Raw genomic sequence first — 25,209 nt, 5'->3', positions numbered from 1 at the left:
TAAGAATGGTGCATAATGTATGTTGGACTTCTCTGCGAAAGAAGTTGAACATACATACAAATAACGATCGGAGTTACCACTGAAATGATTTGGGGTCCTATATATGACTGCTAGGTTGTCAAATAATCCCGATTAAATTCAATGGAGATTCCTGAATCTCTATTCAAATGAATGCAATCATTGAGGCAATTCAAAGGATAACCACAAGATAGAGTTATAACGGAGCACAAATGAGTCAAGAGAATGGAGATAGCATGGGATTCCCCCATAGCAGAGATATTGAGTTTCCTGTATGCGTTTCCAACCAAAACATTGTAGGATTCTAAGACAATTCCTGCAGGAATTGCTGAGTGTTAATGATTATAGTACAGTACCTGGTTATTTTTTAAAGTGTTAAATTAAATGGTACACAAATACACAACTAATCTCATACATTTACATGTTAAATATTTCCCTGTCATAAAACCAATACATGTCCGATTATAACGGGCAATAATTTATATGCATCATTCATACGTTAGCATTTCAAGTATAAATACAAATGGTGTAACTTAGTGGAAAGAAAATACATAAAAAACACTAATAATGCAAACGTGGGGGGCCTGGCAACCACAGAGTCATAACCATGTTATGTTGTCTTTTCCGAAATTTTATCCCACTTGTGCTATTGGTATCCCATGCTAGAGAACAGTCCACAGAAGGAGATATCACAAAACTGCTTTTAAAATCTCAAGTGCAACTCAGGGGCAACACTTCCCCACCTGCCCAGCTATATTTGTCGCATGACAGAAACACCAATATACATATAAAGTAATAGACCTGGATTTTAGCCTGATTAAGTGCAAAACCATATTTATTTGTACGTATTTTTGTACGGGCATTGTGTCCGGGCAGAGACCAACAACTCACGAGGGTAGAGACCCCGGTTTAATTGCCGACGGCAGAGACCCCGGTTGACTCGTGAGCCGCTGCCCGATCAAACCGTGGATTCTCAGCAGCGCCAGCTTGGCACCCTGACATCGGAGAGCCACCTGGTCACCTCCTTAACAGCATTGGTTTATTGTTTCAAGGATATATTTTACGTATGTTCATATGAAAGATAATACTCGTAAAGCAAGAAAAACAGCTTTCTCTAAGCAGTGGCCAAACTGGTAAAATAAAAATGCCAAACTGCAGGTTTTATAGGCTTACTCAAATATCTCTTAGCAAATTATGGATGCCGAAGTTAGTCATGTAAGATGTTTTATGTACTCCACCATACTAGTTAGTGTGGGTTGGTGAAGGGTGGGACCCAAAACTGGTTCAGGCATTACCAATAATATTAGCAGTGGCTGGGAATCGAACTAAGGCAGTTCTTAGCGTAGTGTGCTAACCACTGCGTATCTGCTCTACTTCTGAAAGCTCATAACAAATGTCATAACCACATTCATGTACTAAATACCTTTATACTCATCTGGGTATTTGTTTGACTGCATATGAAGTGCTGTTTAAAAGTGGCAACATTCTCCCCCTGGTGGAGACATACTTTATTCGCAAATTTGGCCACAGCACGGGCACGCACTGGTCTCTTACGATGTTTGGATTTTTTTTTTAAAGATTATTATCATTACAAATATCTGTGAAAAGGAACAAAAAGCAGAATGCTCAATGTTTTCTTCGTGGACAGACACATCATCGAGATAGCAGAGATGAAAAAAGAAACTGCAGATCCTCAATCTCAATTAATGGAGGATGATGCCCACTCGACCACCCAGCTACCTATTTAATGGCCTAGGGATAAACCAGAGCCTGTATTTAGCGTGCACCTTGATAATAATTTAATTGACTTGTGAAAGCAAAGTGCCCACCAAGTTATTCAAGTTGTTCTCCATGTGCCAAAAACGTAGCGATTGGACGAATTGCAGCGTTGGCGTGACAGAAAGCTGCATCATGTGACAGCACTGGCATGGTAAATCATAAGCGTTGTGATGCAGTGTCATTTTTCAAGGGTGTCACCATGTTCTGCCTAAGGACCCGGGTCACAGGAACGCAACTTTGCCCCACTACCGTAATGGAAGTGACATTACGCAGTTGTTTACTGTGCACTACTTACACGAACATTTAAAGCTCACTCCACTTTCAATCTCAATACAGACTAGATCGAATTCAGTAAAAAAAATATTTCAAGAGCCGCAATGCATGTTGTGAATATGACACTGTGGTGGTCCTTAATAAACAACGTCACGAAGCAGCAGCCCTTAAAGAGCCACCGCATGCGGCTCCGGAGCCGCAGGTAGCCGACCCTTGGACTATATGAAAATCAACTCATCATGGCTTGGCTTCGCGAACAAAGATCTAGGAAGGACATCCACGTCTTCTGCAGGCACGCTGGTGGCTGACGAGGCCTATGCGGGACAAGCAGGTCCTGCCACAATGGCTGCAAGTATAGGTCTGATCTGGGATGGGTGCTGAGGGATCATGGTTCTTCCTCCTCCTCCTTTTGTCCTCCATACGGGCCCTGCGGGAATCTTCGAAGAAGGAGGTGGCCTGGTGGACTGTGTGCCGCCAGGAGTTGCGATCAGCTGCTTGTGTTGCCCACTGACGGTGATCGATGCAGCAAGCAGTGAGGGACTTCTTCAGGGAGTCTTTGTATGAAAATCAACTAATCGTGTCCAAAGTGGATACTGGTTACAAATCTGGATGAGTGTAGGTGAGAAGGGTGTTCTTTAAGCATATACACAGAACATGATGATTAAGAGCTTTGCTTAAGCTGAACAGTACAGGCAGTGAATTAAAATACTATACCGATTCATGATATAAAATGTAATATATCAGGGATGTTCAAAATATTTTTGGGAACATGTAATTAGATATATTTAGTGAATTACACATAGAATTATTTTAAACAAACTGCAGTCAACCTTTGCATTACAGAACTCATTATATTATAAGCTTAGTAAAAATACGTGGCTTAAATGTAAGCCGATAATTAGCTATACTTAATTGTCTAAAATGTGTAGTGTTCATTGTACATCCAATATTCATATCCCCTAGTTATTTAGGTTCACGCTTGGATTCAATAAGCTTTTTTTTACAATGTGATGAATGTAGTGGCCACTTATGGCTACAGGGATTATGTGTAGTATATACAAATAAAAAGCAATATTTTACCTATGTAATTTTAGGCTACATTGCGAGCTCAAATCTTTTTTTATTTCATCATAATCAATGACGTCACTCCGCATGAAGAAGGTGGAGCGGAAACGAAAATTTGTTTACGCAAATTAGCTTTCATGTTGAGCTTTCTTTATGGAAAGTAAAGCTAGAAAATAAATCTACACAGCAACTAATATAACGAGCCAAAAAAGGCTGTGTGTGCGAGTCCCGCGTATGACGTCACTCCACATGCGCCCCCCCCCCTCGTTATTATTTATGTGTGCCTGGATTGTTTTACTAAAGCAGAAGGTCGAGCAGCTATGATAATTTTATACGCAAATTTTCTTTCGATTTTACGTATCTTTATAGAAAGTTAAGGCAATAAATATATTCTACGCCGTATCACAGTGCATTTTGTGCCTTAATTTATTTCTTCGGCACGTCCCACAAAAGGTAAGTCTACTTTACGATTCCAAATATCGTATACCGAGAAATCTTCCACAGTCCTAAATTTAATTTATGGTAATAAGTTAAGAAAATGTTCTTTATTTGATACATTTCGTAATAAAATGATCAATCACACAATAAAACGATAATTTACATATTAAATATTACAGCTTCCGTTCTAGGACGGGCTAATAAGCTAGTATATGGATAAAAACGACAAACAATCTTATTGTCCTAACATCTGGTTTTTCTTCACTCTGTTAGAAAGCCACATTTTGTTCTAAATGTTTAAAATAATTCACGATGTTTCGACAAAGCTGACATCAGCATTAATGTGTCACTGAAGACAGGCAATAAATCTTCTATACTCACTTGGTAACTGCTGTTAATATTATCCTGGTCAGGCAAGTATTGCAAAATAGTTCTCACACCTTAATGGCTCTGACAAAGTAAAATAAGACTAAATAGGCTTTTTTATTGATAGGTTTTGTCTTGCTGTGACATTGAAAAATCACATTATACTCCTTGCACATGCTGCCATCTACATGCGCTGCTACTATAAATGTACAAAGATCAAATGAATGTGCCATTTTACTGGATTGATAAAAGGCGGTAATATAAAAAAAGAAAATAATTTTGTGAAGATTTGACATTAATGGATATAAACATTGAAAATGCTAAGCAGCATACAGAATCAGACTCTTTTTTTATCCAGGAGAAATATGATGAGCCATGAAGCTCTTTTTCACAGATTTCCAGTAGGGGCGGGTCGGAAAGTTCCAACTACTGTACTTGGTCTATTTTTTATGGGCATCACATTTGAAAATCCCTCAACTTGAAACACATTTACCAGTCGACTGGTAATAGGCTATACATTATTATTTACTGTTATATATGCTAAATGTGTGAGCACCATATATCAAATATACAACCTGAAAATGGTCTTGTGACCCCATAAGCATTATAGGCGTAACTGTGATCTATTGTCAGAACCATCACTTAAGATAGTGGCATACCCACAAACTTACCTTGGTTGTATGCAGTCATCACAATGGTTACTTATAGATTATGGGAAATGCAACATTTAACCTAGTCGGTTTGTATCCTACAGACCTGCAGATGAGCAAGGCTGAATTGTCCAATAGAATAAGACCCCAATGTGCCCACACTGACAATCTTATAGGTCTTTCATACTGCTAGTCAATATCCCTGACCTGATCCAAGTCATCAAGTGAAACCTGTACACTGGAGTCCAAACAATATATATCGAGAGTGGTTGTTGGTAATCGAACCGTGAGATTGCAGAGAAAATACCCGAGACTATGTAGCTTCTAAATAGTCATGGCTAATATCCCCGAATGTCCTGATTTTTTAAAACTGTATTGATATCCCAGACTCTGCACACGAAACCAGGAGTGTACAATTACGCTTCTCGAGGGCCACAATTGCCTTCTGGTATTTTGGTCCAACTGAGCTCTCAATTACTTAATCAAAACCCTCAACGTAGGTGGTCAAGCATTTAGAGATTTCAAGTTATCAATAAAACCTGCAGGATGGCATCCCTTCATGGCTCGAGTTGTACACCGCTTGCACAAGACATTGCTACGACAATTAGACTTACCCAGGGCAGCCAATGAACCCACCTGGAAGCTACAGTAGAGCCGGGAAGGCCAAAGCGACCGTAGTCGCCTCCATAGATGTCTCGCACGAGCTTGTCTACGTTGGTGCTGTCCCCTCTCTCGGCAAGGGATAGTGCCTCCTCAAACGTTTTGCACCCCGTCAGCAGGCAGCTGAGCCCCAGGAACGTGCCGCCTCCCAGGCTGCAAGAGCGAATAGGGCAGCAACAACAAAAGCAGTCATGTTTAAAGGATCGCTATAGACAATTGGAGAATAATAAGTACAATGGATTTTGCACTCATTTCTGATGACAATGTAGACCCGCAGCAGCCTATAATACCTGTTCTATGCATGAGGGCCACTCATCCAAGTGATATCCTTCTCGTGAATATCCATATTTACAACTGCCCTATGTGTATTCACTCAATAACTACCACCTATGAAAACCTGGACCTATGACCAAATCACCCAGAATAGAGACACTAAGTCAGGTCGAGTCATCTGCACACTGCTTGGATGAGTGACCACAATGTCCAAAAGCGGTAAACAGCAGTGCAGCAGAATCACTCGCACTGCACTCCCACTACTCCCATTAAGTCACACTGACCAGCGTGGTGAAGTATGGCTAAATATCCATCACGACTCATGAGGCAAGGGGAGGCCCCTCATCCAGCAGCGGATTGGCAAAACCAGCCATACCACGTACCAAGACCTTGGACATGATAGCACAGAACAAGGGGATGCACCTCGTGCCGGTGACGCGCTTGTAGTTGTTGGGCGAATGCACGGCCAGGATGCTGACGCCCGAGCCGATGTTCACGAGCAGCAGGGGGTACAGGTCCCCCAGCACAAAGGGGGTCTTTTGGCAGCGCTCGCGCTCCGTGGGGTTTGAGAAGTAGTAGCACTCGGCTACGCCATTGAAGCCCACCGAGTCGATGTAGTGCACGCCCTGGATGAGGCAGTCGAGCTCGTCCAGCTTGCGCAGCTGCAGCTCGGCCATCTAGTGGAAGCGAGAGCCCAGTGCTTACTGCTGCTGCTGCCAGTGCTGTTTGGAACGATAAACTATTTTTATTTGACCAGGTAAGACCCACTCAGCTATATAGATATTTTTCACAAGAAATCTGGCCACAAATGATATCTCAACTAAGGCGCTTATGTGGACATTTGTTGCAGCCAAATACTCTAAATGTATGTTGATTCTAAAGTGAGGGAAAAACCGGAGGACCCAAAGAAAAATCCATATGACCAATGGGGAGAGAGACATGCAAACTCCAAATATACAGGCGTCCGGGTCGGGATCAAACCCACAACTTCTTGCATACCAAACGAGGAATAATAACATCACGCCAGCGTGGCATTGCAAGAGCCCCACTATTGTTGCATCAAATTTTTGTTTCTTTACCACATTCTCTGGAGATGAGCCCAAAGGCTCAAAAAACAGCCAGCAGCAACACAAATCACATATTAAAGTGTAATAGATGGCAGTTATGACATTCCTTGCATTTAGTAAGGTTATAAGGATTTAGGAACAAAATGATGGGAGGGAATTCCAAAGTCGAGCAGTGAGAGGAATTAAGTAGGAAGGGAAAGTGCAGTTTGGTGGCAGCACACAACATGAATGAGATGAATTGGTCAGTTTGGCAGACCGAGTCCTCAACATGGGAGTAGGAACCAATAGGGAAGGTTACGGAAATGCTCGACAGTTTATGGACATTAATTTCACTATTTATTTCTGTATGGTATTTGCACTCCTATTCCTAATCATTCTACTTTAGGGATTACACATTTAGGAATATTTTTTTTGAAGTTTTAGCAACATTCTCCATATTTTGTTATATTATGTCCTGCTTTTGTTGCATGATGTTCAACATAAAGTTATGATTTTTTTAAAAGGTGTTTTTCACAATTTATTGGTTGCTGCAAAACTTCTTAAGGTTTGACCAATTTTGCAACATCCCCCTGTTGTCGAGTGCTCACTGGTATGCAACACATTTTAAATATGTACACACCATCCTAAGAAATATATAAACAAGCACACTACTGAGCTAAAATATATTTTCTTACATGAAACATTTATGAAAAAAAGTGTGTTTTTATTGAACTTCACATCTACTTGTTTACAATTGAGTTTTCCCAAACGGTGTCTGTACAATTAATATTTAAGAGGTCAATCGCTAAATTTCCACAATTAAGAGTCGTGATTCACTTTAAGAATCACATTTATTTCAGTATTGTAGTGAATATAGCAGCCTCCAGTGGCTGGAAGGGATCACATACTCTCATTTCATTCAACATACACAATTGATAAATGTTGATTTTACAAAAGTGATGCATGGATCACGAGCTGGAATAATTCATGTCAATTATAAATCGATGCATCGTGACATCCCTATTTGTCTGGGTAAGACTTGTAAAATGTATCTGTAAAAAACACACTCTCCAACACAGCCAGTCCCCTGCATTGCTCATACCGTGCGGAAGTCAAGCTCGAACTTGTAGGCGCCCCCTCCCGTGGCGCAGAGTGCGGTGTGCAGGCTGGAGAAGTGCTTGTCCCGACCCATGGCCAGGAAGGCCGGCATGTCAACCGTTGGGAAACGGATGAAGTGCAGGCTACCCGTCCGGCCGCACATGGTAAGGCCATGCAACTCCAGATGCACGTCGCGTACGCCCGTCTGGCCGTAGGCAACGTGCGATGTCAGGTAGTGCCGGATACTCTTCAGGCTCTCCACCTCCTCCTCTTCCTCCTCGGCCGTGATGTCCTTCGGCTCAAAGTACACCAGCTTGACAAGCGTGCCACCAATGTCCAGGCCAAACCAGGGGAACGCTGCCGACAACAGGGTTGTCACTTCACCATGTGCGACTTAACAAGCGAGCGATGCCATAGTTGCCCAAAGACTGCGTGAAATTTGGCAATACCACTTATCATATGTTCTATTTTACACAAAGCGAGAGTTTTTATTTGAGTTGCAACAAATGCTCGTGGCAAGTATTAGGTGAAATAGACTGGAAGCAATCCTGTGAAGGGTAAGCTCTCCAGAGTTTTCAGCAGTCCACTGCCTACCAACAATCCAGCGTCCCTGTCAAAATCAGTTGCCACCCAGCTGCTGTGTGCATTAGTAATATAGCCTTTTAATATACATGCTCATGACTCATTTAACCCATTAAAACGTCTTTATTTTATTTACTGCAATGTCATATATGCTACATTACAAATTTTAAACGTGAAAGCACCTGACATAAATCCTTCCAGTGATGTTTTACATTAAAATGCCTTTTGTCCAACAAGCTGATTCACATATTGACAAGGAAATAATACGTGTTAAGCCAAGCTTAACTTCAGGTGATATATGGATGGCCATACTCCACCATCGAGATCACTTGAGACACTAATAAAGTGCTAATCTTATGAGAAAAAGTAATCTAACCATGACACGAAAACAGACACAAGATAATTATTAGCATATCTACTCTGCAAGTGATTAGGATGTTGCCCAACAACTCACTGGAGAAGAAAACCCCCCTCGATTTATACACGTGCTCTACTCAATGTGAAATTATCTCAAAAAAGCATAAAACTAATTATAGAATGGGCATGTTTACCAACAATAATTAGAAAAACAAGTTTGTTAGTTGGGTACAGATTAAATTAACAGAAATATGTAAATGCTTACGAATGTAAAACATGGGCTAAATATATTGTTTCAATGTAGCATTACATTGTTTCTATGTCGTTTCATCAACTATTCTTTTTTCGTATGGCATTTTGCGGGATTGCAACAGATAACAAAATGATGACGAGATTTGATATCCATTCCACTGCTTCAGGATTCACATGGCAGCCTGTGAGCTGTACAAGGGATCATATGCCTCGCATTACCTGCGCCGAGTGGCTTATTTGGCTATAGGAGCTACAGTGAGGGAAAAAAAGTATTTGATCCCCTGCTGATTTTGTACATTTGCCCACTGACAAAGAAACGATCAGTCTATAATACAGGTAACGAGCTGAGATTAGGAGCACACTCTTAAAGGGAGTGCTCCTAATCTCAGCTTGTTGCCTGTATAAAAGACACCTGTTCACAGAAGCAATCAGTCAATCAGATTCCAAACTCTCCACCATGGCCAAGACCAAAGAGCTCTCCAAGGATGTCAGGGACAAGATTGTAGATCTACACAAGGCTGGAATGGGCTACAAGACCCTCACCAAGCATCTTGGTGAGGTGACAACAGTTGGTGCGATTATTCGCAAATGGAAGAAACACAAAAGAACTGTCAATCTCCCTCGGCCTAGGGCTCCATGCAAGATCTCACCTCATGGAGTTGCAATGATCATGAGAACGGTGAGGAATCAGCCCAGAACTACACGGGAGGATCTTGTCAATGATCTCAAGGCAGCTGGGACCATAGTCACCAAGAAAACAGTTGGTAACACACTATGCCGTCAAGGAATGAAATCCTGCAGTGCCCGCAAGGTCCCCCTGCTCAAGAAAGCACATATACATGCCCGTCTGCAGTTTGCCAATGAACATCTGAATGATTCAGAGGACAACTGGGTGAAAGTGTTGTGGTCAGATGAGACCAAAATAGAGCTCTTTGGCATCAACTCAACTCGCCGTGTTTGGAGGAGGAATGCTACCTATGACCCCAAGAACACCATCCCCACCGTCAAACATGGAGGTGGAAACATTATGCTTTGGGGGTGTTTTTCTGCTAAGGGGACAGGACAACTTCACCGCATCAAAGGGACGATGGACGGGGCCATGTACCGTCAAATCTTGGGTGAGAACCTCCTTTCCTCAGCCAGGGCATTGAAAATGGGTTGTGGATGGGTATTCCAGCATGACAATGACCCAAAACACACGGCCAAGGCAACAAAGGAGTGGCTCAAGAAGAAGCACATTAAGGTCCTGGAGTGGCCTAGCCAGTCTCCAAACCTTAATCCCATAGAAAATCTATGGAGGGAGCCGAAGGTTCGAGTTGCCAAACGTCAGCCTCGAAACCTTAATGACTTGGAGAAGATCTGCAAAGAGGAGTGGGACAAAATCTCTCCTGAGATGTGTGCAAACCTGGTGGCCAACTACAAGAATCGTCTGACCTCTGTGATTGCCAACAAGGGTTTTGCCACCAAGTACGAAGTCATGTTTTGCAGAGGGGTCAAATACTTATTTCCCTCATTAAAATGCAAATCAATTTATAACATTTTTGACATGCGTTTTTTGGGATTTTGTTGTTGTTATTCTGTCTCTCACTGTTCAAATAAACCTACCATTAAAATTATAGACTGATCATTTCTTTGTAAGTGGGCAAACGTACAAAATCAGCAGGGGATCAAATACTTTTTCCCTCACTGTACCTGATTTTCAACCTGGCCACCCTTAAAAACAGTAATGAAGTTTAAGGGTCAAGATGGCAAATCCACGCAGCCTAAGGGAAAATATCCAAACTCCAAATATACAGGCGTCAAGGTCGAGATCGAACATACCACCTCCTGTATACCAGCTGAGGTATTTAACATCTCGCCATTCCAGGAAGAGGCAAAACATGGCTTGGGTCTGGTATCTAATCGCTGTGGGAATGCAGCGTAACATTGTTGAATCATTGCCATTAAAATTGCGTGTCAGCTAAACTCTATCTTCACCTACCTGGCAAGCAATAGTTAAACTGGCATCATCAGTCACTCAGCACAACTCAGTTTGAACCAATATGCAGGTAAAGTTAAACAGTATTTAAAAGTTGTGCATATTCTGGGACCGTTAGCATGTATCATTGGGAAGCAGCCATTGCAGAGGCCTCTCTTCCCAAGTATAGGACGCTTTGTACTCTGTGTTGTTGTGCCCATCAAATGGCCATGAGAGTCAGTATTAGGTTTCTGACCAGTTAACCTTGAATTTAAGTACAGGCACTACTTATAGGCAAGCTATGCTGCCAAGCAATACATCATCCAACATAACAGTCTTCTGGACCAAAGGTTAACTCGCATTGTTTGAACTGGAAGTTTAGCCTTTGTTGCACACATGCATCCATTTTATAAATTGATCTAATTTAGACAAATAACCATTATGATAGCTTGATGCAATGTCTTTATCAACCAATATGATACATACAGGTGGAATGCCAGAGCAGTGTATTTATACACTGCACAATTATCCTAAAGACTTGAGTTAAATTTTGATTTAAAGCTTTCGTGACTGCCGGGATTCATATTCTTGGTTCTTTCGGTAAAGTCACGTAGAAGGGAAATAATAAAATAATAAAAATATAAAACAATAAAATTCTCACAACGTTTCGACTGCAACACAAGCAATCATCATTATTATTTCCCTTCTACGTGACTTTACTGAAAGAACCAAGAATATGGTTCTGAGTTCCCACCCTTTCACCAACCTGCAATGACCAATGTGGTGAAATATGGTCAACCCCCCCCCCATGATGTGAGTTCTTCATCCAGCAGTGAATCGACAAAGGGATGAAAAGTACGATAAAATACTTTTTGTAATATATGTACAATTTTGTTTAGAATTAAGTTACAGTATTATATATGATGGGGAAAAGTGCTTGTTTGGTTTGAGTGTGTAAGTTATAAAAGTATTTATCCAACTAAAGGGTGACATGATGTGGCAACATTTATCGGTCAAGGTTATGCGAGTTTTCAAGGACACCACTGCTGCTGTGAGTCAAAACTTGAGTTTTTTCATAATCATCAACTCTACACAAAGGCTTCAAGAGTCTCTGTGGATACATTAATTCTATCAGCGTAAAACAAAATTTAACAGGGTATTGTTGTTATGACATTACACTTACATGGAGGTTTATACCTGCATGCTGGAAAAAGGCCCACTTGTAGTAATCATAGTTTAAGGTCACACTTACAGACATAGCTTGCTTGGTTTTGCAGCAGTAAAATTATGGCATTGAGAATTAATTTCATTCTAGACATGACAGGGCAGTTAAATACAGTCCTGTGTACCACAAACTCCTTATTACAGTCTGTATACAACAAGATATTCTCAGGCAGTGCTCATTTTAGCTTTGTAAGCAATTTTATACAAGAGTTATCACTCAAAAAACATGCTCAATCACACGTAAATTATTTATGTAAATTATGCAAGCATTAGGTTGATGTGCAATGCACCATTAACTACATCTTTGTGGTAGTGGTTTCTGGGTTTTTTTGGTTGACCTGGGTGCAATACATATGAAACGTTTATAGTATTATAGGTATTACAAGTAAACATAAATAAACCTTTTAAGTGAAAGATCTTGGACTGTAAAAATGGTCAATGAACTTGTATTGAAATATTTATGCGCAAAAATGTGAAATTTGTAAAGAAAATGTATCTTAATTCAGACATCGGCAATACCAATAAGCTTTGATCACTCACTGCCAAAACGCTAGCATCACTGATGCTCTTTATGCACAAACTCAAGACTACCATATTCAAATTAGCACAAATGGCTTTGAAATTTTGATTAAACTACTTTGTAAATGGTAGTGGTCTTGACAAATACACATGTACTGCACAACATCATGATTTTGTGTACGAAGTAACATCAAAAGACTTAGAACTGCTCAAGTGACATGTTTCAGTTTTCAGCTGGTATGTAAGTGTAATGACAGGATGCCACCTGTCGGCCAGGAGGGGTAATCACGGGTATGGCCGCGTTATATAATAACAAACTAGAAGGGGGCGTGTCTGGGTTAAAGGTCAAGGGCGGGGTCAGTCGGGAAGCTCCGGGAACCTGCTCAAAGGCTCTAGAACGGGGCGTGGCCGGAGGCGGGCCCTGGCCACGCCGGGAAGTGTATAGGGGGGACGTAACCGAAGGTTCGGGGCTGTCACGGGGTCCCGGCTCCTGGCTGCGTCGCTGCTCGCCGTCATTTCTCTTCGTCGTCTGGCCGCATGGCCGATCCTCTGCACGGCTCCCATCGTCGTCATCACTACATTAGTCAACCGGCTATGTAGTTAGATGCCGACGATGGGGCTGTGTAAAAAGGTCGGCTGTGTGAAGCTATGTTTATATATATCGCCCAGTGTTTGTGTCCAAGTGTGAGAAATAAATAGGAAGCCCTCTACACGTTGTGTCTCGGAAGTCGCTCATTACATAAGTATTAAGGTTTTCTGCAAAAAACAATAGATTCATTGTTTAATTTTAAAACCATTTAAATAATCCAATATCCATCACAAGAAGGCTTCTGCGTACATCAATACATTTGGCCAATTTACTTTTCAAAACTTGTTGAAATCGGTAAAAACAATTATAATTGCATACAAAAGTACTTGAAAGCTATAGCAATGATATTGCTAATGAAATACAATATCATAGAGTCAGGTACTAGAACAGTGTTTGTTGTGGGACTTGTTTGACCAAAATTCACCATGCAGGCCACTTTGGGCTGGTAGAGAAGGCACTCAGCACCAGTTCAGATATTCTACTCACCCCTTCCTGTCGTTAGTCTTAGCTAACAGGTAGCAGAGTTCATATCGCAGTGTCCTACCGACTGCGCCACCTCTCCACCCCTCATTATATAGCAGAGTTTATAATAATGTGGGTTTTTACAAATAACAATGTTATCATGTATTTTCTTTGAAAATTATTACTCTGGCCTATATGCTTTCTGAGAGACACTCTCGTGAATATTTGGAATGGAGTACAGCAGACTACATACACACATGTACTTCCAATTAGCATGGGTGTCTAGGTACGGTTCGAAATAAGTTCAACACACATACATGTACAAAGGGTGATCTGATGGTTATTTAAAGAACAGAACATAATGGAAATTCCATAAATGCTACCTTAAAAATATTATTAAAAGGAAAGTCAATTTGATATGAGGTCAATGTCTGCCATCACGGCACAACTCGAGAGCAGAAAAACGGGTTGTTATTGTTGATGTCAGCACAAAGGTAATCATCCAGACAGTACACTTAGTATAAACAATGATAGATATAAATTAATCCTTATACACGGGGGGAAATGTATTGCATTGCCAAGTTTGATCAACTGTGAATGAAGCCAAGGATTGTTTAATATACTTGAATGTGCACACCACCACCCCGTGCAAAGTCCTTCAAAATCAGAGAAATGCTGTGCTTTAGTAGTATCACTATTAAAACACACGATGGCGAAAAAGGCAACGAAAGCAATGACAGTAGCATTAAAAACCAAGGTGGAAGGGGTGGTTAAGGTTAACCCATGAAACATACTCCATGAAACATACTAAATAATCAACTCATGGACATTTTAAATACTTTAAGTGCATAACAGTCTGCACGCTTGAATTGAATCCACGTGCAACTGTCTATAACTATCGAACTGTGAAACTGGCTCAATTATGAATAATATTAAAAGCTTACTTGGGATATCTGTGGTAAATAATAAACATTGGAAAGTTGAGACACAAATTATGCTGGAAAATATTGACTAAGAGGGCCAAGAGACCAACGAACTAAATGTAATTGTATACTTTTGAGGATAAAGAGCCTGGTGTGTTTATAATGTATGGCTCAATATTGAGTCACTTCATCAATAGGCTACAAAGTCCGTCCATCGGCAAATTACAACATTGATGAAGAAAGAACACTAAACGACGATGTATTACCAATTGATAATCCATCACGTAATCCATAAACAAGCATTTGGAGCTGCACTGTATTATATGGAAAAGCTTTACAGAGTGCATATGCAGTATACGCAGACAAAATATATAAACCCTTAACCATTATGAGAATAAGTTTTCCCCTTTTTTATGGCAACAAAACAGGTGTTAAGATATTCTTGGTTCTTTCGGTAAAGTCCCGTAGAAGGGAAATAATAAAATAATAAAAATAAAACATAATAAAATACATTATTATGTGACTTTACCGAAAGAACCAAGAATATGAATCCCTGCAGTCAGGAAAGCTTTAAACAGGTGTTGAGATGTTAAAACACCAAACTGAAACCTTTTACAAGGAATCATGTCTGCATTAACCACAATACTCGTGGTCAGAATGCAAACAAAATCTTGACTTAAAGCTTTCGTGACTGCAGGATTTCATATTATTGGGTCTTTAGGTAAAGTCACGTAGATAGGTTCAAAGAAAAGAACAAAAAAATAACAAAAAAAACTACGACGTTTCGATCGCAACACATCGCAACGTCTTCAGGAAGACGACCGCTTGTTAAGGGGTAAGAGTCACTATTTGCAAAATCAATGTCTAAGCCCAGGTTCTTCCTGAAGACGACCGCTTGTGTTGCGATCGAAACGTCGTAGTTTTTTGTTATTTTCTTTGAACCTATCTACGTGACTTTACCGAAAGACCCATAAATATGAATCTGGGCTTATACATTGATTTTGCAAACATTGACTCTTACCCCTTAACGTACTTACCAATGCATTGTTTATATTCGGCAGCGGGGCCTGGCGGTTAGTCCTCAATCGAAAGGTCACGTTTTCAAATATCTGCCAAGGGTCACCTTGGCGCATCACCTTTCATGGGTCGATATTCGTACTTGATGGGACGTCAAGACACACCCCCACACACTCGGAGCGATATGGGAATAATTTCCATAACCTAATGAAGATTAGTGCCAACTCCTTTGCTCATTTTGAGCATGGAGATACTGTGAAGTATACGTTGTTTTCAGTTATATGTCAGCATTTGTTATGAAGATACTAAAGCAAAAACACACCCACTCCCTTCCCCACCAGCCCAACAAATCCTTCCACTATCCCCAAAACGCAATTAACCACCCAACACCGTTGCCTCCACTCAAATCACCCCCTCCAGTACCACTAAATTGCCAATTAATACTCCATTGCCACCCCAAGTCACCCGATGCCCACCCTATCACGACTGCATTTATCTTCAACACCCCATTCACCACCACTCTCGCTCCACCATGAGCACCTCACCACCACTCTCTCTCCACCACCTCCACCACTTACGCGGCCTCCCACGGCGCAGCGAGTCGAGGCGCTTGCGCGTGGCGGCGCAGCAGCGTGGGATCTTGCTGGGCGAGCAGGGCGACAGAGGGGAGCGCGGCGAGGCGAGAGGGGATCCCGGAGCCTCCCGCGCCGCATCGTCGGTGCTGCTCCCGGCGGTCGCCGCCGCCGACGTCGCCGCCGCCGCCGCGTCCTCCAAGCTGACGCTCGGCAGGCGGTGACTGCGGCAGCGGTGCAGCCCATTTGGCAGGTCCGTTCGCCCGCTCTGCTCCCCCATGTCGTGCTCCGACGGCTGCTGCATGTTGAATTCTATTCCGTTTGTGGAGGATTTTGCGTTAATTTGCAGGCGGCCCTCCTGAGGCGGAGCGCGCGTCGCCTCCGATGGGGACGTGCGGACAGTGCGCGCACTGTACGCGGAATGAACGCGCGCGGGTGACGTCATCACCAAACATGATCTTAAAATATAATTAGTTTTAAACGCATTTTTATTAATTATTATGTGTGCCCTTACGGTATAGTTTTTGTAAGTGTTTTGATTTATTAGTTCAAAGATTAATATTTTAAGTGAAAATGAAAAAAGTTATGTTGCGGAAATTAGGCCGTGCTGTGATTGGTTGGTAGTTCGGCCAATCAGCGGCGCGGACTGCGGTTTCCGTGGTGATGGACCGGGTGCACTGAGGAAAGGGATGGGGGCGGTCCTTAATTAAATAGTTTACAATTTTAAAGATTTCTATTTTAATCTCAATTTTAAAGATTCTAATGGTATATCGATTTTTCCATGTACGTAATATATATATTGTTTTACCAGGTAATGTCTACTGAGATGTATAAGTCTTTTTTTTAGAAATGACCTGGCCACAAATGATAGCTCAACGAAGTGGCTTATCACGTGGACATTTAAAGCAGCAGGGGAGGCTCTGCCTCTGCCTCCCCTTGCCATACTCCAATGAAAAAATAGCTGTTACGAAAAAAAAGAATAATCAAATGAAATAAATATGAAGATTTCCCACTGATCTGTGTTATAAATGTAATTTCTGTACGATTCAAATCATTTTTATGGTCAAAATCGCCAAATTTGCGGAGCTCCGCTGCAAATACAGGAAGAGACGAGAGGTGAGGCAGCGACGAGCTCAGCCTCCCCTCTGATTGCGCAACCCCTCAGCAACTGGATGGGGCGCGGGCAATAAGCGCGTGCCTGTTACTATCTCAGTATGTCACCAATGTAATGTTTGTAGACCCCTTCATTTCATGTCCTCGCCTTCCATACTCCAGGTAACTTATTTCACGTGTGTGTATTAAGATATTTAGGTTTGCTGGTCTCAGTGAGGCCACGCCCCCGTCAGTGTGAATCTGGCTCTAACACGAGCCAGTGCCTCCTACTCAGCCATTGACCTCACCGCACGTCACTGCTATGAAGAGAACGTAGTTAAGCACACACAATTAGTCTGTTACAAATGTTAGTCGAGTCATTACCTTTGGCGACTCACCGTCCCAACTCTAGTGATGAATAGTTATGCACTATATGCCTAAACATTTACGAGGCCATACCAACAAATATTCATTCACATAGAGTAATATTGAGAATTAATATGCACGGTTATTAAAATGTGAATGTATTCTACTTTAATACAGCTAAACGAAATACATTTGAAATAATAAATAAAGTATAGAAATAAAAAATGGTATACAGTGACTCGTTTGAGACTTGCTTACACTGTTATATAATTTTAAAATACTGTACAGTGAGAATCGTGTTAGTCTTCAAGTAAATATTGACCACCTAATATGGCAGTAAAACAAGGTAGTATACTAGTAAACAACAATAGTGTAGGGGTGTTAGAGAGAGAGCCCGTTATGCATGGCAGCCTATGGTAAACAAACACAGTAGGCGGGGCTACATGTGTGCACAAGCAGGTGCCCTCTGCGACGTCCGCGCCAGACACCCTGGGGGGTCGATTCGGTCGTTATGATCCCCCGGGGCCCCACCCCTCAGGGAGGGGTTGGGTATAAAAGGGGATTGTATCGAAGGGCTCGGGAGTGTTGTTTAGCTAAAGAAGAGGAGGCGGAAGACGTCTGAGATAGAGCCCTGGACTCCCCCTGGTACGCCGTCCTTATCAGGACCGCGCAGGCTCGAGCCAGTGGCGTGGTACCAGAGCCAGAGCCAGTGCTGGTCTGGACTCTGGGTACCGGGCCCGACTGACCAGTGTCGGGCCAAGATAGCCTCCCCTAGCCCATTAGTGGAGGACTCAGAGGCAGGCTAGGGTTAGCTAGAGAGGTGTGTCCTCAGATAGACGGGTGAGGGGGCCGATACCCCCTCAAATGTGTATGTCACAACGTTGGTGTTAAATAAACAAGTGTGCCTCCAACTCCGGTGTGAACGAGTCGTGAGCGTTACTACATCTGGCGTCAGAAGTGAAACAAAGTACGAACATGGATACACGCCGGACGACTCGAGTCGGAGTACCAGGGGCGGAGGACACCGCTGCAGTCGGAGGGCCCGAGATGGCTGAAGATGCCATCGAGCAGCCGGGGCTGGGTGCATCCACGCCACAGCAGCTGGAGGAAGGGGAGCCGTCGACGGAGGGGCTGAGGCAGGCGCACGCGAAGCTGGCCGAGCTGCTGTACGCCGCAGCCGCCATGCTCGACAACATCACGCGGCTGGGGGCTGCGGGACCGCCACGAGGCGACAGCAGCCAACGACCACAGCGCCTTCCCGCCATTTCAACGGAGCAACATTTTGAAACTCCCGCCATCGCCGCAGCTGCTGTTGAGGGCGTGGCCGCTCTAAGCATCGCGTCCAACGGCGGGAGTACAGTGCCTGCCGCGTCACCACGGGTGCGACCGGCGATGCCATCGCTGGTTCGTGCCGACGCTGAGTTGAGTGAGGCGGACGAGGGAGTGCGTTCTTCCTCTGCAGCCGCTGCCTTACATCAGCGGCTACCTCCACTCAAGGAATTTGTGGGCGAGGATGGCGACTGGGGCGGCTTCCAGCGGCGCTTCCTCGCTCACCAGGAGATGGCACAGTGGACAGACGCCGAGGCTCTCCGCGCGCTGCCAGCACTTCTCGACAGCGACGCCCTCGCCACTCTAACATCGGCTTCGAAGGAGAGGCGCTCCACGCTGCGGAAGGCGATGCAGGTGCTGTCGGCGGTATATGGTCCACCATCGGACTGTCGCCAACTCTTTTACGATCGCCAGCGGGGGACGAAGGAGTCGCCCCTGGCGTACCGCACAAGCCTCCTGGCACTGGCGAAGGAGGCCTTTCCACGAATGGATGACGAGGGTGTCGACGCCATGGTGACAGAGAAGATACTTTTGCTGGCGGACGACTTAGACATCGTCATTGTCGCACAGGACGATGCAGAGATGTGCTCCCTCCAAGCGGCCCGTCTCCTCCACGCAAACCTGTCCTCTCAACGACGGAAGGCCAGCAAGGCGGCGAGCGGGCGCGCCGTCGCTGCGGCCACCCTCCCGGCGGAAGAGGTTTGCGCCATCAACCATCAACGGCAGCACGGAGCGGGAGCGCGGGAGGACCGGGCCGGTTCAAGCCGTCTACAACGTCCATCGTCGCCACCAGCGCTTCCACGCTGTTATAACTGCGGCATCCGGGGCCACGTCGCCTCGGGGTGCCGCTCTCCTCGGCAGCGCGGAACGACACCTCAACGGGACGCCGGCCCTCGTCACAAGCTCCACCATCATAATCCGGCGAGTCGCGGCACCCCTCATGTTTGGCCCACGCACACGCCCGTCACACACTCGAACACCGCAGCGAAGGGGGGGCAAATATCGCGTACCATGGCACCAACACGCACCGCTCTGGGTACTCACATTGAACCCAGCCAGTGGTCCGTGTTGGCCCATCGGGTTGTAGCCGCGTCATCGGGGTCGTCGGCCGTTGTGGGTCACATCGATGGGGTCGAGGTGCGCATCCTGGTCGATACAGGAGCATCGGCGACCATTATTTCGGAGTTGATTTATAACATTCTCCCTGCCCAGAGCCGTCCTTTGATGCCTGTTAATGTGCCATTCTTTGCTGCTAACGGGGGTTCACTTGGCATCATCGGACAAATTCGAGCCCAAATTTGTGTCGGGGATATTAAATTATCTGGGCCGATTTTTGTTTCCTCCTCGCTGGCGGTTCCGTGCCTGCTGGGGACGGATTTCCTGGCCAAAATGCCGATTAGGATATTAATCGACCAGGGATGCATTGAGCTCCCATCGGGCCGACGCATGGCGTTTTTGCCATCCCCCGCTACGAGCCGGACGGCGTTCGCGACGGTGCCGGCGTACGTAGATAGAACGGTGCGCGTTCCTCCGGGGGCGCAAATGTTAATTCCTTTGAGACTTCGGCGGCCCTTCGCTAAGGGCATTGGGGCTCAAGGGGTTTTGCTGGGACCGTCTAGGGCCGGGGTCAGTGGACCTAATTTACTCCCGGCCCAGACCATAGTGAGAGGGGATGGAGAACCCTTCATCGCGGTCCTCAATGTGGGCTCGCAGACGGTGGTGGTCCCACAGGGGACCGTGCTTGCTCACGCAACGCCGGTGCCCTGTGAGGAACCCGTCGCGAGTCATGTCGGTGCTGCCCCTGCACCGCGACCACATTCAGACAGCGATGAAGGGTGGCTCGAGGCGCTTTGCGCGGGATCGACGGACCTGTCAAATTTAGAGCGCCAACGTCTTAAGACACTACTGAGGGAATTTTCCGACGTTTTCAGTCGGGATAAATACGATTTGGGCTGCACTCATCTGCTGCGTCACCATATTGATACGGGTGACAGCGCGCCAATACGCCAAAATCCTTTTCGGTTGAGTCCCGCCGAAAAGGACCATGTCAAATCGGCTGTTGATGACATGCTAGCCGCCGACATAATTTCTCCCTCCAACAGCCCTTGGGGAGCGCCGATCGTCCTGGTTAAGAAGCAGGACGGTTCGTTGCGGTTTTGCGTTGACTTTCGGCGCCTTAATAAAATTACGGTTGCCGACGCATACCCGCTCCCACGGATGGACGAATCGCTTGACGCCTTGGCGGGAGCGCGATTCTTCTCCACATTGGACTTACTTTCGGGATTCTGGCAGCTTCCTCTGGACGATGATTCAAAGCCTAAAACTGCTTTCCGTACTCCGCACGGCCTGTTTCAATTCAACCGGTTGCCGATGGGCTTACACTCAGCGCCGGCAACTTTCCAGCGGTTGATGGAATTGGTTTTGGCTGGATTGCAATGGGAGTCGTGCCTGATTTATTTGGATGACGTCATTGTCTTTGGCAAAACTTTTGAGGAACATCTCCAGAGGTTGCGGGCGGTTTTCCTAAAGATGCGGGCTGCTAATTTGAAATTTAAGCCCCAAAAATGCCATTTGTTACGCGAGTCGGTGCGTTATTTGGGGCACATCGTGGGGCGCTCAGGTATTTCTACCGATCCCGCCAAAACGCAGTGTGTAAGCTCCTGGCCGACTCCCACCTCAGTGGGAGAGGTTAGGAGTTTTATTGGGTTTGCGTCGTATTATAGACGCTTCGTCGCTAATTTTGCGACTATCGCCAAACCCCTACATGCTTTAACATCTAAAGGGGTTCGGTTTTGCTGGGGTCAGGAGGAGGAGGCTGCTTTTTGCTCCCTTCGGGATGCTTTGGTAAACGCTCCTCCCCTGATTTACCCTGATTTTTCAAAACCGTTCTTGCTCGACACCGATGCGAGCAACACGGGTATTGGGGGCGTGCTCTCCCAGGTGGTTGACGGCGTGGAACATGTGGTTGCGTACGGCAGTCGGGTGTTGTCTCCAGCGGAGCAACGGTATTGTGTCACCCGTAGGGAACTGTTGGCAATTGTCCATTTCGTCCAACAGTATCGCCCATATCTGTACGGTCGGCATTTCACCGTCCGCACAGATCATGCGGCACTGCAGTACGCCCTGAGGGTTCAACAGCCATCGGGACAATTGTCCCGATGGTTGGAGGTCCTCCAGGATTACGATTTCCAAACCACATACCGTAAGGGCGTTCGCCACACCAACGCGGACGCTCTGTCACGCTTGCCAACCACCTCCGAGTGTGCATGCCTCCTGGGGTCTGGACGTTGCAGGCCTCCAGGGGACACATCGGTACCTGTCTTGGCGGCCGCCAACGACGACGATGCAATGGTTCCTAATTCGATCGAACAGCAGGGCAAAGATTCCCTGTTGGGGTTGCCCGTCATTGAATGGGGGCGCCTCCAGATGGAGGATGTCTCCCTCCTCGGGTGGCGACGTCGCGTTGGCGGTGCGGCGGGGGGAAAAAGTGGTGGTTCCGACGCATGGGAAATGTGCCAAGGTCTGCTAATGCATTGGGACGGGAAGTCACGTCGACATCGGCTGGTTGTCCCTACTGGGTTGCGGGGTAGGGTGGTATGGGCCGCTCATGAGCGCCTCCTACACCTGGGGACCCAAAAGACTCTCGCCTTGCTGCAACTTGATTTTTACTGGCCTGGCATGACGAGGGATGTGGGGGATTTGTTGGGATCGTGCCCTCAATGTGCACAACGCAAACCGCCGGCACGGGAGTCTAACCCGCCCTTGCAATCGATCAAAGTGTCCAGGATAAACGAGCTGGTCGCTCTGGACATTTTGGGACCATTCCCCGCCACCCCCAGAGGGAATAGATATTTGTTGACGGGTGTCGAGTATTTTACACGTTGGCCTATGGCCTGGCCTTTGGCCAACCAGTCGGCAGCAGCCATCGTGGAGGCCTTTGTTCAGGGTTATGTCCTGGACAAAGGTGCTCCGGAGAGGCTGCTGACCGACCAGGGCAGAAATTTTTCCGGTAAACTACTCAGACAAGTCTGCGATCTCCTGGGCACAAAGAAAATTCGGACCTCCCCATATCACCCACAAACTGACGGGATGGTCGAACGTTTGCATCGCACCATCTCGTCCATGTTATCACAACAAGTTTCGGACTCGCAAACGGATTGGGACCTACAAATTCAGGGGGTCTTGGCGGCGTACCGGATGGCACCCCATGCGGCTACGGGGTTTTCTCCCTTTTACCTTATGTACGGCCGAGAACCAGACCCGCCTGTTCGTGCCCAGTTGCGGATCCCCGTGCCGCAGGGAAAAACTAATCTGGCTGACCACGTTAAATTTAATCTGGACAAATTGACCGAGGCACGGGATGCTGCAATGCAAAACTCTGACCTCCGTCAGAAGGCAAATGAGCGCCTCAGATTGAGTCGAGCGCACATGCTGCAGTGGAAGCCGGGGGACAAGGCATGGTTGCACTGCCCCCAGGTGCCACTGGCAACCTCCTCTAAACTTGTGCGGCCGTGGCGGGGCCCTGTGGAAGTGGTGGAGGTGTTACGTCCGCAGTGCGTGCGCATCAAGTGGGGGAAGCGGCGATGGTTCGTGCACCCCTCCAGATTAAAACCCTTCGCTGCGGTTCACAACCCCACTTCACACGCGCGTGGCCAAACATGTGGGGGGTCGGCCGACTTGCTGGGTCCGTCTCCGTCGCTCTCACCTAATGCCTTGCCGGCTGTGCCACCTTCAGGAGCATCAGGAGTGACGGGCTCACGCCCGATCACCCCTCCTGCGGATGCCGAGGGTCACGCGGAGTCAGAGGAATGCTCACCTCAAGACGGACAGTCGCCACCTGATTGTCCGCCACGCGGGGTTACCCCGTGTGAGGGGCCCGCTGCAAGGACGCGCGCTAAAATGCGCAAACTGTTGTGAGGCCGGAAAATGTGTACATAGCTGTTGTGTTTATTGGGTGTTGTGTGGATGGTGTGTTTCCCGCTCCTCGGATGTACATATGCTGGGTTCACCGTTTGTTGTGTGTGCGGGGTGGGTTCCCTGCTGGTTGTATATAAGCTGTTTTTTTACGGAATTCGTATTTATTCGGGGGGGTGCGTCGGGTTGTTTCTCATCTTGTTGTTGCGTTCTTGTTCTGGTTCCTGTTATTGTTCAAAAAATAGTGAGGCACACGCGCGGTCAGGGGGTGAAGGCACCTTTATTGTCAAATTTTTGTATGTTGGCAGCCGGGACGGCTGCATGCTATGCGGGGGGGAGTGATGTAGGGGTGTTAGAGAGAGAGCCCGTTATGCATGGCAGCCTATGGTAAACAAACACAGTAGGCGGGGCTACATGTGTGCACAAGCAGGTGCCCTCTGCGACGTCCGCGCCAGACACCCTGGGGGGTCGATTCGGTCGTTATGATCCCCCGGGGCCCCACCCCTCAGGGAGGGGTTGGGTATAAAAGGGGATTGTATCGAAGGGCTCGGGAGTGTTGTTTAGCTAAAGAAGAGGAGGCGGAAGACGTCTGAGATAGAGCCCTGGACTCCCCCTGGTACGCCGTCCTTATCAGGACCGCGCAGGCTCGAGCCAGTGGCGTGGTACCAGAGCCAGAGCCAGTGCTGGTCTGGACTCTGGGTACCGGGCCCGACTGACCAGTGTCGGGCCAAGATAGCCTCCCCTAGCCCATTAGTGGAGGACTCAGAGGCAGGCTAGGGTTAGCTAGAGAGGTGTGTCCTCAGATAGACGGGTGAGGGGGCCGATACCCCCTCAAATGTGTATGTCACAACGTTGGTGTTAAATAAACAAGTGTGCCTCCAACTCCGGTGTGAACGAGTCGTGAGCGTTACTACAATAGTTTGCAAATATATTTGCAATTACGGTAACCTCAATATCAACAAAAGTGTGCACATGACGTTATGCATCCCCTTAACACCCCTCTATAATCTTGCATTGAAAGCTGTGCTTACATATGGCCCAATCTTTTAATTGCATCACTTGTCAATTCTGATGCCTGCCAACTCAACTCGTGTGTACACTACATATTTAACAATTTGCAGCTCTTTGCAAATCCACTTCTGGATGCACAAGTCATGATAAATGCTATTCGTGAAAATGGAAACATGTTCCCAATCACAAAGTGGTGTAATGTCATTATTACTATTGTCATCTCACAAGCTTTGTCAATCAAAAATCTCTCAATACTCATCAGCACATTCACTTTAATTCCTGCCTAAACCACAACCATCTTTAAATATTCGTCTTGCAACCACAAGATAGCAGTGTTCACGCATTGAATGTGTCAAAATTTTTTAACGTTTACGATC

At 45.8% G+C, this 25,209-nt stretch overlaps 2 protein-coding genes across 5 annotated transcripts in view; one reads left to right on the top strand and one right to left on the bottom strand.

Annotated features, from left to right (window-relative positions):
• LOC144941842 (pantothenate kinase 3-like) overlaps nt 1–16,521 on the bottom strand; it is a 34,265-nt gene extending 17,744 nt beyond the window's left edge. For all 4 annotated transcript variants that reach the window (XM_078868331.1, XM_078868328.1, XM_078868329.1 and 1 more), the window contains exons 1-4: nt 16,127–16,521; nt 7,671–8,023; nt 5,946–6,199; nt 5,226–5,402 (exon numbers count right to left, since the gene is read on the bottom strand). In XM_078868331.1, the coding sequence (XP_078724457.1) occupies nt 5,226–5,402; nt 5,946–6,199; nt 7,671–8,023; nt 16,127–16,424 (1,082 nt within the window). In that variant the 5' untranslated portion in view covers nt 16,425–16,521. The remainder of the gene's footprint in view (nt 1–5,225; nt 5,403–5,945; nt 6,200–7,670; nt 8,024–16,126) is intronic.
• Nucleotides 16,522–18,417: 1,896 nt separating this feature from the next.
• Nucleotides 18,418–24,202, top strand: LOC144941841 (uncharacterized). Its single transcript, XM_078868327.1, has 2 exons — nt 18,418–19,828; nt 23,643–24,202. The coding sequence occupies exons 1-2, from the start codon at nt 18,554–18,556 to the stop codon at nt 23,655–23,657; spliced, it is 1,290 nt and encodes a 429-aa protein (XP_078724453.1). The 5' UTR covers nt 18,418–18,553; the 3' UTR covers nt 23,658–24,202.
• The last annotated feature ends 1,007 nt before the right edge of the window (nt 24,203–25,209 follow it).

This window comes from Lampetra fluviatilis, chromosome 25, assembly GCF_964198595.1.
Source record: "Lampetra fluviatilis chromosome 25, kcLamFluv1.1, whole genome shotgun sequence".
Taxonomy (NCBI): Eukaryota; Metazoa; Chordata; class Hyperoartia; order Petromyzontiformes; family Petromyzontidae; genus Lampetra; species Lampetra fluviatilis.
Note: the sequence above shows the minus strand (reverse complement) of the source record. Positions and strands in the feature narration are given on the sequence as shown.